The sequence below is a fragment of the Bubalus bubalis genome, chromosome 22 (assembly GCF_019923935.1).
Source record: "Bubalus bubalis isolate 160015118507 breed Murrah chromosome 22, NDDB_SH_1, whole genome shotgun sequence".
NCBI classification, from domain to species: Eukaryota; Metazoa; Chordata; class Mammalia; order Artiodactyla; family Bovidae; genus Bubalus; species Bubalus bubalis.
Window position 1 is genome coordinate 40069669 of NC_059178.1, and position 13625 is coordinate 40083293.

The window sequence follows — 13625 nt, forward strand, 5'->3', positions numbered from 1 at the left end:
ATATCACTACCTTGGTGAAGCTTGCCCTGTCTCTCTAGGCAAGGTTGCTTTCTTTTCTATATTCTGGTGATACTTAATACATTCTTCAATTATAACATTTCTCACATTGTATTTTTATATAAAACATATTTAAAGCTCTTAAATTTAACCAGATGGTATAATTCAAAAGCACATTTTTATTTAATAGACTGAAACCTCACATTGCACAGATTTGATTGATTGATTACAGAAATCATAATGTTCTGCAAGTTTGTAAATTGAGTTCCCATCATGTTCTATGAGTTATTCTGTAAAAATTAAGTCCAACCTTGAGAAAATCCAAGGAAAAGCAAATTAGAAAGCAATTCCAACACACAGAAAATCTTCTCTTAAGCAGCAGCACCTTCTGTGTTTTGACATTACAGAAACCGCACTATTTTACTAGCAAAGAGGAAAGAGACTTGTAAAATTCTGCCTTGTGAGCACATTGGCATAGCTATCAGTGTGGCTGATAAATAACCTGCAAAGACACGTAACTTCCACGGTCAGTCCTGGAGGAGCCTACCTGTTCAGGTTTGTGTTGAAGGAGGACTTTCTTCATCTGGGGGGGTGGGAAACAGTTACCAACTTTTCTTAAAATGCTATGTATGACTAAAAGTCAGGAGGCATAGGCATATTATAGAATTCTCATCAGATCTAAAGGAAGAATGAATAAAATCTTCTATGCTTCAGGGTTAAAGTAACAAGCAAGAACCACTCTCTATGCCACCAATGTAATTCAGGGCCAGCACCACTGGCTAGCCAATCATGTATTTACTCACTACTGCCATTTGGGTGTGGAATATGTTTTAAGCTACCGATTGATAACCTGTCCCTGCCATTCCCTACTGGAAAATCCCAAGACATACACATAGGAGAAATTACTTGTCCCAGGGCAGCAGTGGTGACTGCTAAGTGGAATCTTCTGTCTGTATTCAGGGGTGATAACAATCTAAGGAAGCCCCCCCATCGAAGGTGGTGTGACATCTGTGAATGCCTTTGACAGCAGTGATTATCAGCTTCAGTGAACACATTTGAACTTAGAAAAGGCATTTGTGATGAGTAGGGGATGGAATTGGGATTCCTGGTTAATGATTTCATATCTTCTCTCCTGGTGGATTTCTCAAAACCAAGGCAATGCAAAGTCCCTGTTTTAGATGAATCTCACATGTTGGAGAAGTAGAGAGACAATGATTTCTGCCAAGATGCAATTATTGGGGCTTGCTGGCCTAACTCTCAAGAGAAATGGGGCTGTGCTATAACCCAGGAGCTCGGAAAATTAAAATCTGGGTTGGTGCCCAGCTCCATCTTCCTTGATTGGGCCTGTGGACTGGGACAGCGGCTGGTTTCCTTTTTTGCTCATTGCTCTGGCTCTGTGTCTGCTGGATCCGCCTTAGTAATCCTGCTCTCCAAACATGCATCTGAAATATTTGTTTGCCTTTTGGAGGGGAGGGTGCGTCAAGGCAGGATCGGTTCATCTGGTGCCTAACAAGTGCTCATTAATGAACACATCAGCCCCTCTAATATTAATGAGAGCTTTTTAGTGCAAATACTTGCTGATGCTAGTTAGTTGCTGATATTATGATCCTTAATGTAATATCACCTCATTATCGATCTTGCTAACAATGAAGGTTTCTCTATTTGTTGAAGATTTCTTTATTTTCTTCAGTAATCCTTGATGGGTCTGATCTGAAATTCAACCTCTTTAAAAAAATTACCTGAGAATGCCTTATCAGATCCAGTCAACACTTCTCTGCTCTTATCTGATTCAAACTTCCTGTGATGTTCAGCCCTAGAGTCACCTCCTTATCTCTGATACCCACTTCTCCCCTAGGCTCAGTGAAACCACTGCCTCTTAGGATTGGCTCCATCAGGCAAAACCCTTTCCCATCTCTTTGCAGGCTGCTTCTTCACCACTCAGCTTTTATAGAGTGCCATCCGAGGCCTTGTCTCTCTCCCTGAGTGAAGGGCATCCACATCTTCAGCTTCAGTGATCACCCATAAGATCATTTCCTGCAGATCATCTGTATCTCCAAGTCGAACATATACATCAAAGGCCCACATGTTCCCTTGTTCAAGAATATGTAGTGTACCCTGAGGAAACCAGGATTGAAAAAGATACATGTATCCCATTGTTCATTGTAGCACTATTTACAATAGCTAGAACATGGAAGCAACCTAGATGCCCATCGACAGATGAATGGATAAAGAAGCTATGGTACATATACACAATGGAGTATTACTCAGCCATAAAAAGGAACATATTTGAGTTGGTTCTAATAGGTGGATGAACCTAAAACCTATTATACAGAGTGAAGTGAGTCAGAAAGAGGAAGATAAATATTGTATTATAATGCACATATATGGAATCTAGAAAAATGGTTCTGAAGAAATTATTTACAGGGCAGCAATGGAGAAGCAGACATAGAGAATAGACTTAACAGACATTGGGAAAGGGGAAGAGAAGGTAAGATGTATGGAAAGAGTAACATGGAAACTTACATTACCATATGTAAAATAGATAGCCAATGGGCATTTGCTGTATAGCTAAGGAAACTCAGGGAGAAGGCAATGGCACCCCACTCCAGTACTCTTGCCTGGAAAATCCCATGGACGGAGGAGCCTGATAGGCTGCAGTCCATGGGGTTGCTAGGAGTCGGACACGACTGAGCGACTTCACTTTCACTTTTTACTTTCATGCATTGGAAAAGGAAATGGCAACCCACTCCAGTGTTCTTGCCTAGAGAATCCCAGGGACGGGGGAGCCTGGTGGGCTGCCATCTATGGGGTTGCACAGAGTCGGACACGACTGACGCGACTTAGCAGTAGCAGCAGCAAGGAAACTCAAACAGGGGCTCTGTATCAGCCTACAGTGGTGGGATGGGGAGTGGGGTGGGAAGGAGGGTCAAAAGGGAGGGGATATATGTATACCTATGGCTGATTCATGTTGAGGTTTGACAGAAGACAACAAAATTCTGTAAAGCAATTATCCTTCAATAAAAATTTAAAAAAGAATACATAGTGAACACCCGCTGTGTGTGAAGCCGGGTGACCCCTCGTTGTCACCACTCAGATGTCCTGTCGGCACTTCTCTAGGTCCAAAACACACTAGGAGACTCTTTCTTCCAGAGGACAATTCAATCTGTTATTTTCCATCTTGGTGAATGGTAACCATTATCCACTTGGTCACCTAAGCCATTAGCTTAGGATTCACTTGAAATATCTTTCTCCTTCACAGCCCACCCTTAATCCTTATCAACATCCATGCCTGCAATCAGTTAGTCCGGCAAATCATGGCAGTTATTCCCTCTGAATATCTCAAATCTGGGCTTGGTTCTGCAGCCCCTTGGCTCCTAAGTTTAGGCCTTGGTCACTGTTTGAGGCATTTTCATCTCCAATGTGTCTTCTGTACTACTGTAACATCAGACTTTCTTGATATGCAAATATCACCATGAAGTTCCTTCCTCAAGCACTTTTTTGTTCCAAAACATCTTCAAAGTGAAGGTCAAGCTTCTTAGCTTGGCCACAGCCCCTCCTGCATCCCACCTTGGCCCCTGCCACCGTATACTCTGTTCTCCATCCCCACTAAACAACTTGCTGTCTCCCTGAGACATCACACCCTTTCCTACCTGTGAATCTAACCATATCTGCTTGAGGAGCCCTTAGTCTCCCCCTCTACACTACCAGTCCTCTTTTAATTTTTAAAAATTAAAAAAAAAAATTTTTTTTTTGGCTGTGCTGGGTCTTCGTTGCAGTGCATGGGCTCTTCTCGTGGCTCATGGGTTTAGTTGCCCCTAGGCATGTGGGATCTTAGTTCCTTGACCAGGGATTGAACCTGCATCCCCCACATTGGAAGGTGGATTCTTAACCACTGGACCACCAGGGAAGTCCTGCCATTCCTGTTTTAAGTGACAGTACAGCCTAGTGGAGAAGCATGTCAACTTTGGGGCCAAGATATCCTGGATAAGTTGCATTTACTATTTGAGCCTCAACTTTACCTCTAGGGTTATTGTGAGAATCAAATCAGATGTTTGTTGAATAAATGAATTATGTATTCATGTAGTGTCTACTGCATGCTAGGCCTTATTCTAAGCACTGAAGATATAGTAGTGAACAAAACAGTTGAAGAACGCTCCCTAAGGGATCTTATATTCTGTTTTGGAAAAAGAAATGGCAAGCCACTCCAGTATTCTTGCCTGGGAAATCCCATGGACAGAGGAGTCTGGCAGGCTACAGTCTTTGGGGTCGCAAAGAGTTGGACACAACTGAGCACATATATGTATTCTGTCTAGCACAGAGAAAGTGAACAAAAAAGGCCATGATTATTACTCATCCAAGGCTTAGGTAATAGCTCCTTGGGGAAACTTTTTGGGCCTATTTCAATTTCCATTCTGAATGGAATGGAATTCCATTCCCTCATCTTCTGTGGCCCTTTATCAGCCTGTCTGATACCATTATCAGGGCATCATGTTGTATCATAATTGTAAATATTTTTATCTTGCTCCCCCACAACTCTGAGTTCCCTGAGTACAGAGCCTGGGACTTTTCTTTTTGTTTTACCAGCTTCTAGTACGCAAGAAATCCAGTCATAAGTGTTAAGTGAATGAACATTTTAGAGTATGCTTAACTTATTATTTAAAAATAGCATCTACCACTAAAGAGCATTTGTTACAGGCCCAACACTGTGTCCGTTGCTTCAGATATAATGTATTATGTAATGTAACCTTCACAGCAACACTGTGAAACCAGTATTATTACACCTACTTCACAGATGAGGAAACTAAACCTTAGAGATGCAGAGTAACTTGTTAGTGTCAAATAGCCAGCAGGTGGTGAAACCAAGCTGGGGACCCAGGTCTGTCAAAGCCCCAGCTTCAGTCCACAGGGCTTGGTAAGAGGAGCCATTTCTCCATGGGGCAGCTGGAGATTTAGGTCTGCACATACTTTATTTTTGGTATACCTGTGTTCCTAAAACCTCAACCACAGTTAGATGCACACAGACATTTTAGTTTACTTTTTTCTATAATCTGTATGACTCTCTTTTCCCTGCTGAGGGAGACGGGAAACGAAAGGTTTTACTTAAAATTGTCAGTTCACAGTATAGCCTCTTCCGGTTCAGTCCATCTTTGGAGCACTCCATCTCTTGGGTGGCTATTCCGTCTTCTAGATGTCCTCCTCTTTCCTAGGTCCTACCTCACCATACCAAACCACTGACTTTTCTAGTGTGATGAGGCTGCAGCTTGATTGGGAAGGAAGGTGTTGGGGAGACCCTCTTTAAAAGCCATCTCTTCCCAGGGTCCCAAATGGGACGTTTGCCTCTTTAGGCACAAGAAAGTCCCTTAGGCTGAGAACAAAGCCAAAAGCTCTCTAACACTCCCTTCAGGGAGCTGCAAATGGGAGATGCTGCTTTTGCTCACTTTCACCTGCTGCTTTTCAGCCTTGGGGTGGGGGTACTCTCCCCTCCCTCTTCCTGCCGAGTCTGTGCTTCCCGTGTATCCTAGCATTCTCCCTCCCAAAGTGGAATGTGCCCTCCCCTTCTTCCTGGGGCTAAACAAGAGGATGGCTGCCAGGTAACCTGATTTATGGGGAGGGGAATGAAAACACATCTGTTCAATATTTTCAAATTATTACCCCTGTTACCCCTGCATCTTGGAGGGTAATCACAAATCTCTGGGGCCTCTCTGGGGCCCTTTACAGTGCTGTGGTTCAGAGCTGCCCCGGTGGAAGAATTACAAGGGTTCTTAGGTACCTCCTCCACCTGCCTGACTACTACTCCCCATTCAGCCCATCCCCCCAAATTCCTGGTCATAGTCCTCTCCTTCAAGAACAGCCTCGGAACAGTGGGAGAGTTCTCAACATGAAATTACCTGGTGGAATGAGTAATAATAATACATTCAAATTCTGACAAACATAGTCCTTATGATAATACCAATTATGTGACCTGTTACTCAAACATGGGATCATAGAAAAGTAAGCTATCCTCTAGAGCCCCAAGTGAGAGGGCTGAAAACATTAAATATTTGATTTGTAGACTCTGCCTTTTAACTTCAGCCTGTCCCCAAAGAAAGGGGACGCTTTTGCAAAGGGGAATTAATTAGTAGGGAAATTGACAGCTGTGGGTCAAGTAACAGAAATAGGAGGAGGAAGTGTTTGTCTTTGTAGCAGTAACTACACTCTCATGCCCTTTTGGTTCATTGTGCAATGTGAGGCTTGTACTTGTATCTCTTGTACTTAGATATTTATCTGATGTACCTTGTTAAGACTTAGGTCAGAACTGGATCCTTATTATATATTAAAAAAAATAATCATGTAAGCTGAGATATGGATGAAGGAATCAACTTGTACACTGTGCATTCACTGGAAAAATTAGAAAATAAAATTATTAAAATATAGTTCAAAAGGAGACTATAGAATAGGAAAAATGCCCCCCTTATTTGAGATTATCCTTACCATCTGTGTTGTAAACCATTTGATTCTAATTCTAGAAGCTTGATGCCAGAAATAACTTATTACCAGGGAAATATGCTAGAGAATTGTCAGGAATGACAGCATTTTTACTTGTTTTAATATCTGTATCACAAAATAATAAAGCTGGTAAGTAGTACAATGATGTGAAGGCATGAGCCTAGTACTTTCTGCTACATATATTTATTTTGACTTTTACTCACCCCAGGAAACATCAGAGACCACTTCTGATAAGCAGAGAACCACTTCTGATAAGAGTTGAAGGCAAACTCTTCTTCTCTCTGAAGGAAAGCACTGGACACATCTGGAATCTGTTCAGAATTTATAATCTAATCCATAGACTTTGCACCGTACTAGCAATTCTATTCACAGTTGTCCTTTCACCGTTGAGAGTATATAAGGTACTTGATTGTTACCTTGATCTACAACATTTATGAGTTCACATTAAACAGACATCACCACTGTCCAATCACATTGATAAAAAGCATGTCAGCTTGAAGTTCCAGCTCAGTGCTTCCCGACTGTGTGACCTTGAGCCACCGCGCCAGTTACTTCATCTCACTAGTATACTCATCTCTAAATTAGGGATGATAATAACAATAGGACCTGTCTCATAGTCAATGTATGTGAAAGATGCATAGCAATGATGCAGAGCCGCTTGATGTTGAGAGTTTCCATCCAAATACTAAATTGGATGTTCACTTGTTTAATTCAAAGAAAATAAAAAACATGCAAGGATTTAATTATCTGTATCAGGAGGCAGTGTAAGAATTTGAATTGAGAGGTTTTGGGTAACCTTGATGTTCTAAAATGGTGGGTCTTTAAAAAAAAAAACCTCCCTTTGGGGATTCTTTTGTGCAGAAAATCTTTATTTGCAATTCTTGATTTTCTCATTATTAATGTAAAGGTATATTGATTAGAAGGAAATGGAGCTTCCTATTCGGTTTTCAAGTTTGGGGTTGCTTTGGGGGAGGCGGTTGCTGCTGTTTGGAGAATAGGCAGGAACCTGGAAATTTTAACCCTTTAGTCTGATAAATTTTCTTGAAGCAGGCTACCAGGTCGTCTTATATATTTCTGAAACCAGACCGAGTTTAATTTTCATGGAACAAGAACTTGGTATGGAAGGAGTTAAAGGGTCTCCCACACCCCTCTGCCTGAATCGTTCTTTTGTGTACACAGCTGCAGTGGGAGCTCGGGCTGGAAAGGAAACGGTTAGAGGAAGAGCTGGTTTTCAGACCCAGGCGAGTCAGTGAGGGGGGCCAAGGGTGGCCTGGGGTTTTACATGCCAGATGTAGGCCGGCCCGGGTGCCTGCCTGAAGCCGCCGGCGTGGTCGCGCAGCGGCCCAGCGCGATTCCAGGCGAGGAGATGAGTTAGCGGGTTGCTATGGGGACAGGCCGGGGCACGTGACCAGGGTGCTGCTGCCGGCGCTTTGACGTCAACAGCCGGGAGGGCGGGCCGCGAGAGGGCGGGGCGGGAGCCGAGCGCCGAGCTGGGAGCAGCGAGCTGCGAGCAGGCGGCAGACGCGGTCTGCGCGAGGAGCGGGCGAGCGGGAAGGCGAGACACAGCCACCTTCCTCCCCAGCCAGCCCACAGCGGTTTGTTCCCATCCTCGGGAGTGCGCCAATGCCCGGGCCGACCCAAACCCTGTCCCCAAATGGCGAGAACAACAACGACATCATCCAGGATAACGGGACCATCATTCCTTTCCGGAAGCACACAGTGCGCGGCGAGCGTTCCTACAGGTAATGGGGCTGGCCGGGGAGCGGCGGCGGACGGGCGGGCGCGCGGAAACCCGCCCGTTATATAATGGAGCAGACGCTGCCCCCGGTCCCGGCTGCAGACGGCCGTTTGTAAAGGCGGTTATGGTTATTTGCTGTTTGTTTCCATGTGTCATGTTGGGTGTGCACGGAGGCTGCCCGATTGCAGATGGAAAGCATTTTGTGAATAGGTTTGCTGCCTGCAAGGGGTCTCCCTCCATCTCTTTGCTTCCACGTTGATTTCAAAATGCAAGCAAAATTTCCCCTCCTCTCCAAAGGGAGACAAGCCGGAGCACTTCCTTTCCTCTTTCCTTTTTAGATTTTAAAGGAACCATGAGGTAGGCTGTGCCTAAAGACCAGGAGGAGGGCGAGGAAAAGGTTTGCGCTTGCCCTGGTGTGTGTGCGTGTGTGTGTGTGCATGCAGGAAAGATGGAATCCTCTAGATTAAGCTGCAGTCTGTGATGTTGAACCGCCAGATTGATGGAGCTTTGTAAGAATTCTGCTCGCTGATTGGTGCAAGGATTGACAGCAGAGGTCACGGTGTCAGACATTCACCAAAATTTTCTCCATAGAACCCAAGGTTTATTAGAAAGAGATTGGACTGCAATGGACCTGAAAGGAACTAGGTGCACTTATGCATTTTCTTAGGAGTTTATGGCCTCCGCATGGGTGGGGGAGCCCGCCCTTCTTATTTACAGTAGGAAGGTAATTCCTGGTATTTTGCTGAGGTCTGATGTGGGGATGAGACTGGTCTTGGTCATTGTATTGTGAGCTTTTTGATTAATGAGTCGGCCTGTACGGTTGGCATCGTTTTTACATTAGCATATCTGGCAATATGTTCTAGGAGATAAGCTCATTAAAATTGTTTGCATTGTTTGATAAGGATAACAATGTAATGGAGAATGCAGCTCGAGTCTAAGGCAGCTCATGGCCAGACTTGAAGGGAGACTGATAGCTTCGCTCATATTTCCTCTGAAGTTCTTTTGTACTGGGGTAGTTATTTTTAAATGCTACCTTGATAACTGCTAACAATGCTTTTGCTCTGAGGCAGAGCACACATACCCCTAAAACGCATCCTTTCAGCTAGGGAGCAACAGGAAATAACTCTTTTTTTTTTAATGCCTTCATCTAAACATTCAGATGGTGTTATGGGCAGAATAGTCTATGTATATAAATGTTGCATGTTTAAAAAATAGAGCCGAAAGTACCCCCACTTCCTCTCTCTTTGACCAAAGAAACACTATTAGCTGACTCAAAAAAAAAAAAAAAAATTATAAGCGATCTTTGCCCTGTCATCCCTGGCAGTTACATAAATACTGGGAGTTAATTTTGGCTGTGCCCATGAGGTCACTAAAATCTCATGCCTATGCTTCCAAGTGATATGTTGACATGACATCCTCAGAGATTCCAAGTGCTTGTTGTTCTCTTAATATAAACCAAAATTGGTCCACAACCTCTGGGACTCTGCTTTTGGAGACCCATGTGATTGGAACATTGGGTCCCTTCTCTCCCTTCCTCCTTCACCTTTCTCTGTGAACATTCCAAAGCTTAAAATAGAATTTAAAAACAAAAACCCGGACATGTTGGTTTTAAATCTTCACTATTTAAACTGCTGTTATAGGTAATACATTTGAAGCCCTTATTTATTTTTTTCAGTGATTTCATCTCTGCCACGTAGGTAGCAGCTGCTTTTAAGCAGAGTTCAAATTTTACCACATGGGCTGAAGGCAGTTGCCTGGTTGGGTTTTATTAGTCATGTGAACTAACTTACAATGGCAATGGAAAGATCACTTGGGGGGAAAGGTTAAATGCTACCTTTTGTTGATGAATTATTGTTTTACAGTAAAAATTTATTCACCTTTTAAATTCAGTCCAGGTTGTTTTTTCCATTTCCTGAACTATTTCCAGTTTGCTGTCCGAGTCCTGGTATGGTACCCGAAATGATGTGAGAAACAAAATTGAATTTGAATAAAGATCTGATGGAGCAAAATCTTAAGTCACTAAGAGCATCGTGGCCTTTGTATTTTATATAATAGGATTATTGGTCCCTATAGTGAGAGATGCCATAGGTTAAATGAAGAAAGAAGACTCCAAAATTGCTTTTGAATTGTGTTATAGAAAAGATGCCCAAGGAGACAGACACACTTGTTTTCCTTGGTCTGCTTTTCTTTCAAAGTGGATGACCAGTGCAGTATAACTGCCACTTATTTTGGGGGGGAAAGGAAAGGAAGGAAAGGAAAAATGTGACACATTTTTCTACCCAGTAAGTGTTCCATAATTATTTTGGCATCCTGAGGCTGGAATAATATTGCCATTTAATTGCTGAGGAAACTTGGAAGGCAGTTTGAAAGCCAGAGTAGAGATTCAACCACATAAGTTTTACTTTGACTGTAGGTTAAGTCTGGTCCCCATGATTGAGGTGTGTCAGAGAGTTCTGATGGAGTGCCATGGAGGGGCCTGGGTAAGCCCAGAGCCCTGGGGTGATCTCTTTCTGGGAATTTCCAAGGGAATCCTCTTTCTGGTTCCTTTACTGACTTCTAGGTGGTCCCAGCAGGTCCTTCAGCTTTGGCTTTGTTTTCTACATTTGCTCATTGCATATAGACTCTTTCGTTGCTTTCTTATAAAAATCTTTGTAAGGCTAACTGAAATATTTAAAACAAAAAGCATCTTCAAAGACGTATGTAAATATAAGAAGAATGCTATTGTTACTGAAAGGGGCCTATTCAGGCACTCCAGGATAAGAACACCCCTCACCTGGCTGGGAGCACAGGTGAGAAGGAAGGAACCCAGAGAACAAGGCCATTCTTTCTAGCACCGTCAGGGGGCAAGCGGTCACTCTTCCCAGCAGGAGACATTATTGTCATAACGTTTGCACCAGATTGTTTATAAATAAGGATCAAATGTGGTTCACGATCCAGATATCTTGATCCAGGTATCTCCTGGTATAAACAGAACCTGTTTTTACAGCCTGGACCAGAAGGAGTGGTAAATCATTATTGAAACAGAGTGCCCTTTGATTAGAAGAGCAAGTTTCCTTTAGAAAATTACCCTTCCATTAGCAATTTCAGTTGAAATGAGCAAGTGCAAAGATGGCTCAGCAGAGCTGTGTGGATGTGTTTGTGTGGCTCACGTCCACCACTCCTGTGTGATTGCCTTCTCAGCCCTAGCTTCCTCATTGCATTTATGAACACTAGAAATCCATATATTTTAAGAGCTGCCTAAAAAATAAATGTCGTGTGGGCCATCTGAGGTGACACTGTTTAATTCACAGAGAGAATAGTCGTGCTCTGCCCTCCCTGGAGAGGCGACTCCCTATAGCGCCGTTTCATGCAGATGCTCATAGATGAGATTTATTAACTGGCCCTCTGCCCACCGCATCGCATCTTTGTTTGCATACTCCAGGCTTTTAAGAATGAATGTATAAGTCCAGAGGACTAGTTCCACATGGGCATTTGAACATGCAACTACAGTAGCATATGTTTCTGAATTCTTAAAAAAGAAAAATTACTCGACGCGAGGCAATGGACTGTAAAGAAAAGCACAGCGAAAACTTAAGCCTAAGACCTTGACTCTGACATCCAGCTTTGCTGGTTTTGAAAAATGAGCTCGTGGTAGGGCACACAAAAAGAAATATATGTGTATGTGCCCACAAACACGTGTGCAAAAGATAGTTGCGAAAGCATGTTCTGTTTAATAGAAGCTATTGTAACATGCCTCACTTTAACCAGAATGTAGATTTCAGATCACATTCCCCAAACGGCGACTGCAGAAGTCTCCTTCATGCATCTCCATTAGGTATTTGTTAGCATCATCTGGGTTTACTCCTGTCTTAGGAGGTTTTTGAAAATACTGATTTTCGTCCTTAACGTTTTTCTTAGTATTTTTAAAGGGTTACTAGATACCTTGACTGTAGCCCACCAGGCTCCTCTATCCCTGGAATTTCCTAGGCAATACTGGAGTGGTTTGCCATTTCCTTCTTCAGGGATCTTCCCAACCCAGGGATTGAACTCAGGTCTCTTGCATTGCAGGCGGTCTCTTGCTTTGCAGGCAGATTCTTTACTGACTGAGCCACCAGGGAAACTGCCTTAATTGTTAGGTGCCCACTGTATTTATTTTCTTTTTGGCTGTGTTGAGTCTCTAGTTGCAACGAGCGTGGGGGTGGGGGTGGGGCTACTCTCTAGTTGCAGCACTCGGGCTCTCTTTGAGTTGACTTGTCTTGTTGCGCAGCACGGGCTCTAGGGCACACAGGCTTCAGTGGTTGTGGCAGGCACGGACTTAGTTGCCGAGGCATGTGGGATCTTCCCGGACCAGGAATCGAACTGGTGTCCCTTGCATTGCAAGGGGGATTCTTAACCACTGGGCCACCAGGGAAGCCCTAGGCGCCCAATTTTTGAACTTCTTTTCAGGGTCCTTTATTGGAGAGCCTGTTAAAGGAGATGGTCCTCCGGGTGCCCTGGTCAGAGGCTCACCCCTGCTCAGCAGGGGTTGCCACTGGTCTCATGTGTTTACGGGAGCATCGTCTTAGCAGAACAATGGTTTGAGATGATCCTCTGAATTTAGGAGGTTGATTTCCATATTCAGTATCTTTCCTGTATATATAGAGACCTCTTGAAGCTGCAGGGAATAATCCCTCAGATTAGTGGACTAATCTAAATATTCTGTGTGGTTTGGAGGATTAATTTGACAAATGCTTGAGAATCTCACTCTGGCCATGCTCTCTGCCAGATGCCCCTTGAAGGACCTGCAGTTGTAGCAAAGTCAGATGTCTGAGCTGCTCATTCTGTAACAGGTTTACTTTGTTGCGAATATTTGGCTGGGTCTGATAGCGGAAGTGGTTTGCGCTTTCTGAGCTCACAGTGACTCAAAGTAGAAAAAGATACCCACAAGGCCAGTAGGTTGTAGGAAGCTAAAAGACCCTGTTGGAGACCAGCTATTCGGGTGAAAGGAGTGGAGGCTGTAGAATTAGAATTTTCATTGGATAGAATTTTCCCATGGGATAGGAGCATAGGAAGGCAGGCAGGGTGACCGGAACTTGAAAATTGAAAGCATGTTGATTGAAAGACAGCATAATAAGAACGGAAGTGCATGCTGGAATCGAGCTCCTGTTTTGCAGTGAGAGTTGAAGGGAAAATGGAATCCTCCAGTGCCCCACCCTACAGCGTCCAGAATTCTTAGGGAACACTTCATTTGCTCTAATGGAGAGACCTCTCTGGCTCTGTTGTAGGGCTCAGGACAAGGGAGGTAGATGTTCCTGGCTCAAGGCATTTTCCCTCAGTAGAAGCAATCAGTGCAACTTCTTCCCATAACAGCGTTGGTACTTAGGTCAGATGGTGGCTTCTTGATATACAGATGCCAACTTCACAGTTACCAGGCCAAAAGGGTGGC

At 43.7% G+C, this 13625-nt stretch overlaps 1 protein-coding gene across 4 annotated transcripts in view; it reads left to right on the forward strand.

Annotated features, from left to right (window-relative positions):
- The window catches only part of MAPRE2 (microtubule associated protein RP/EB family member 2), a 188726-nt gene that overhangs the window by 63668 nt on the left and 111433 nt on the right, over positions 1-13625 (forward strand). The window contains exon 1 of one of the 4 annotated variants that reach the window (XM_006059139.4): positions 7949-8225. The exons of the other annotated variants lie outside the window; for them this stretch is intronic. Coding sequence (XP_006059201.1) covers positions 8107-8225 — 119 coding nt within the window. The 5' untranslated portion in view covers positions 7949-8106. Of the gene's footprint in view, positions 1-7948; positions 8226-13625 lie in introns of those variants that run through there. 4 annotated transcript variants of the gene reach the window in all.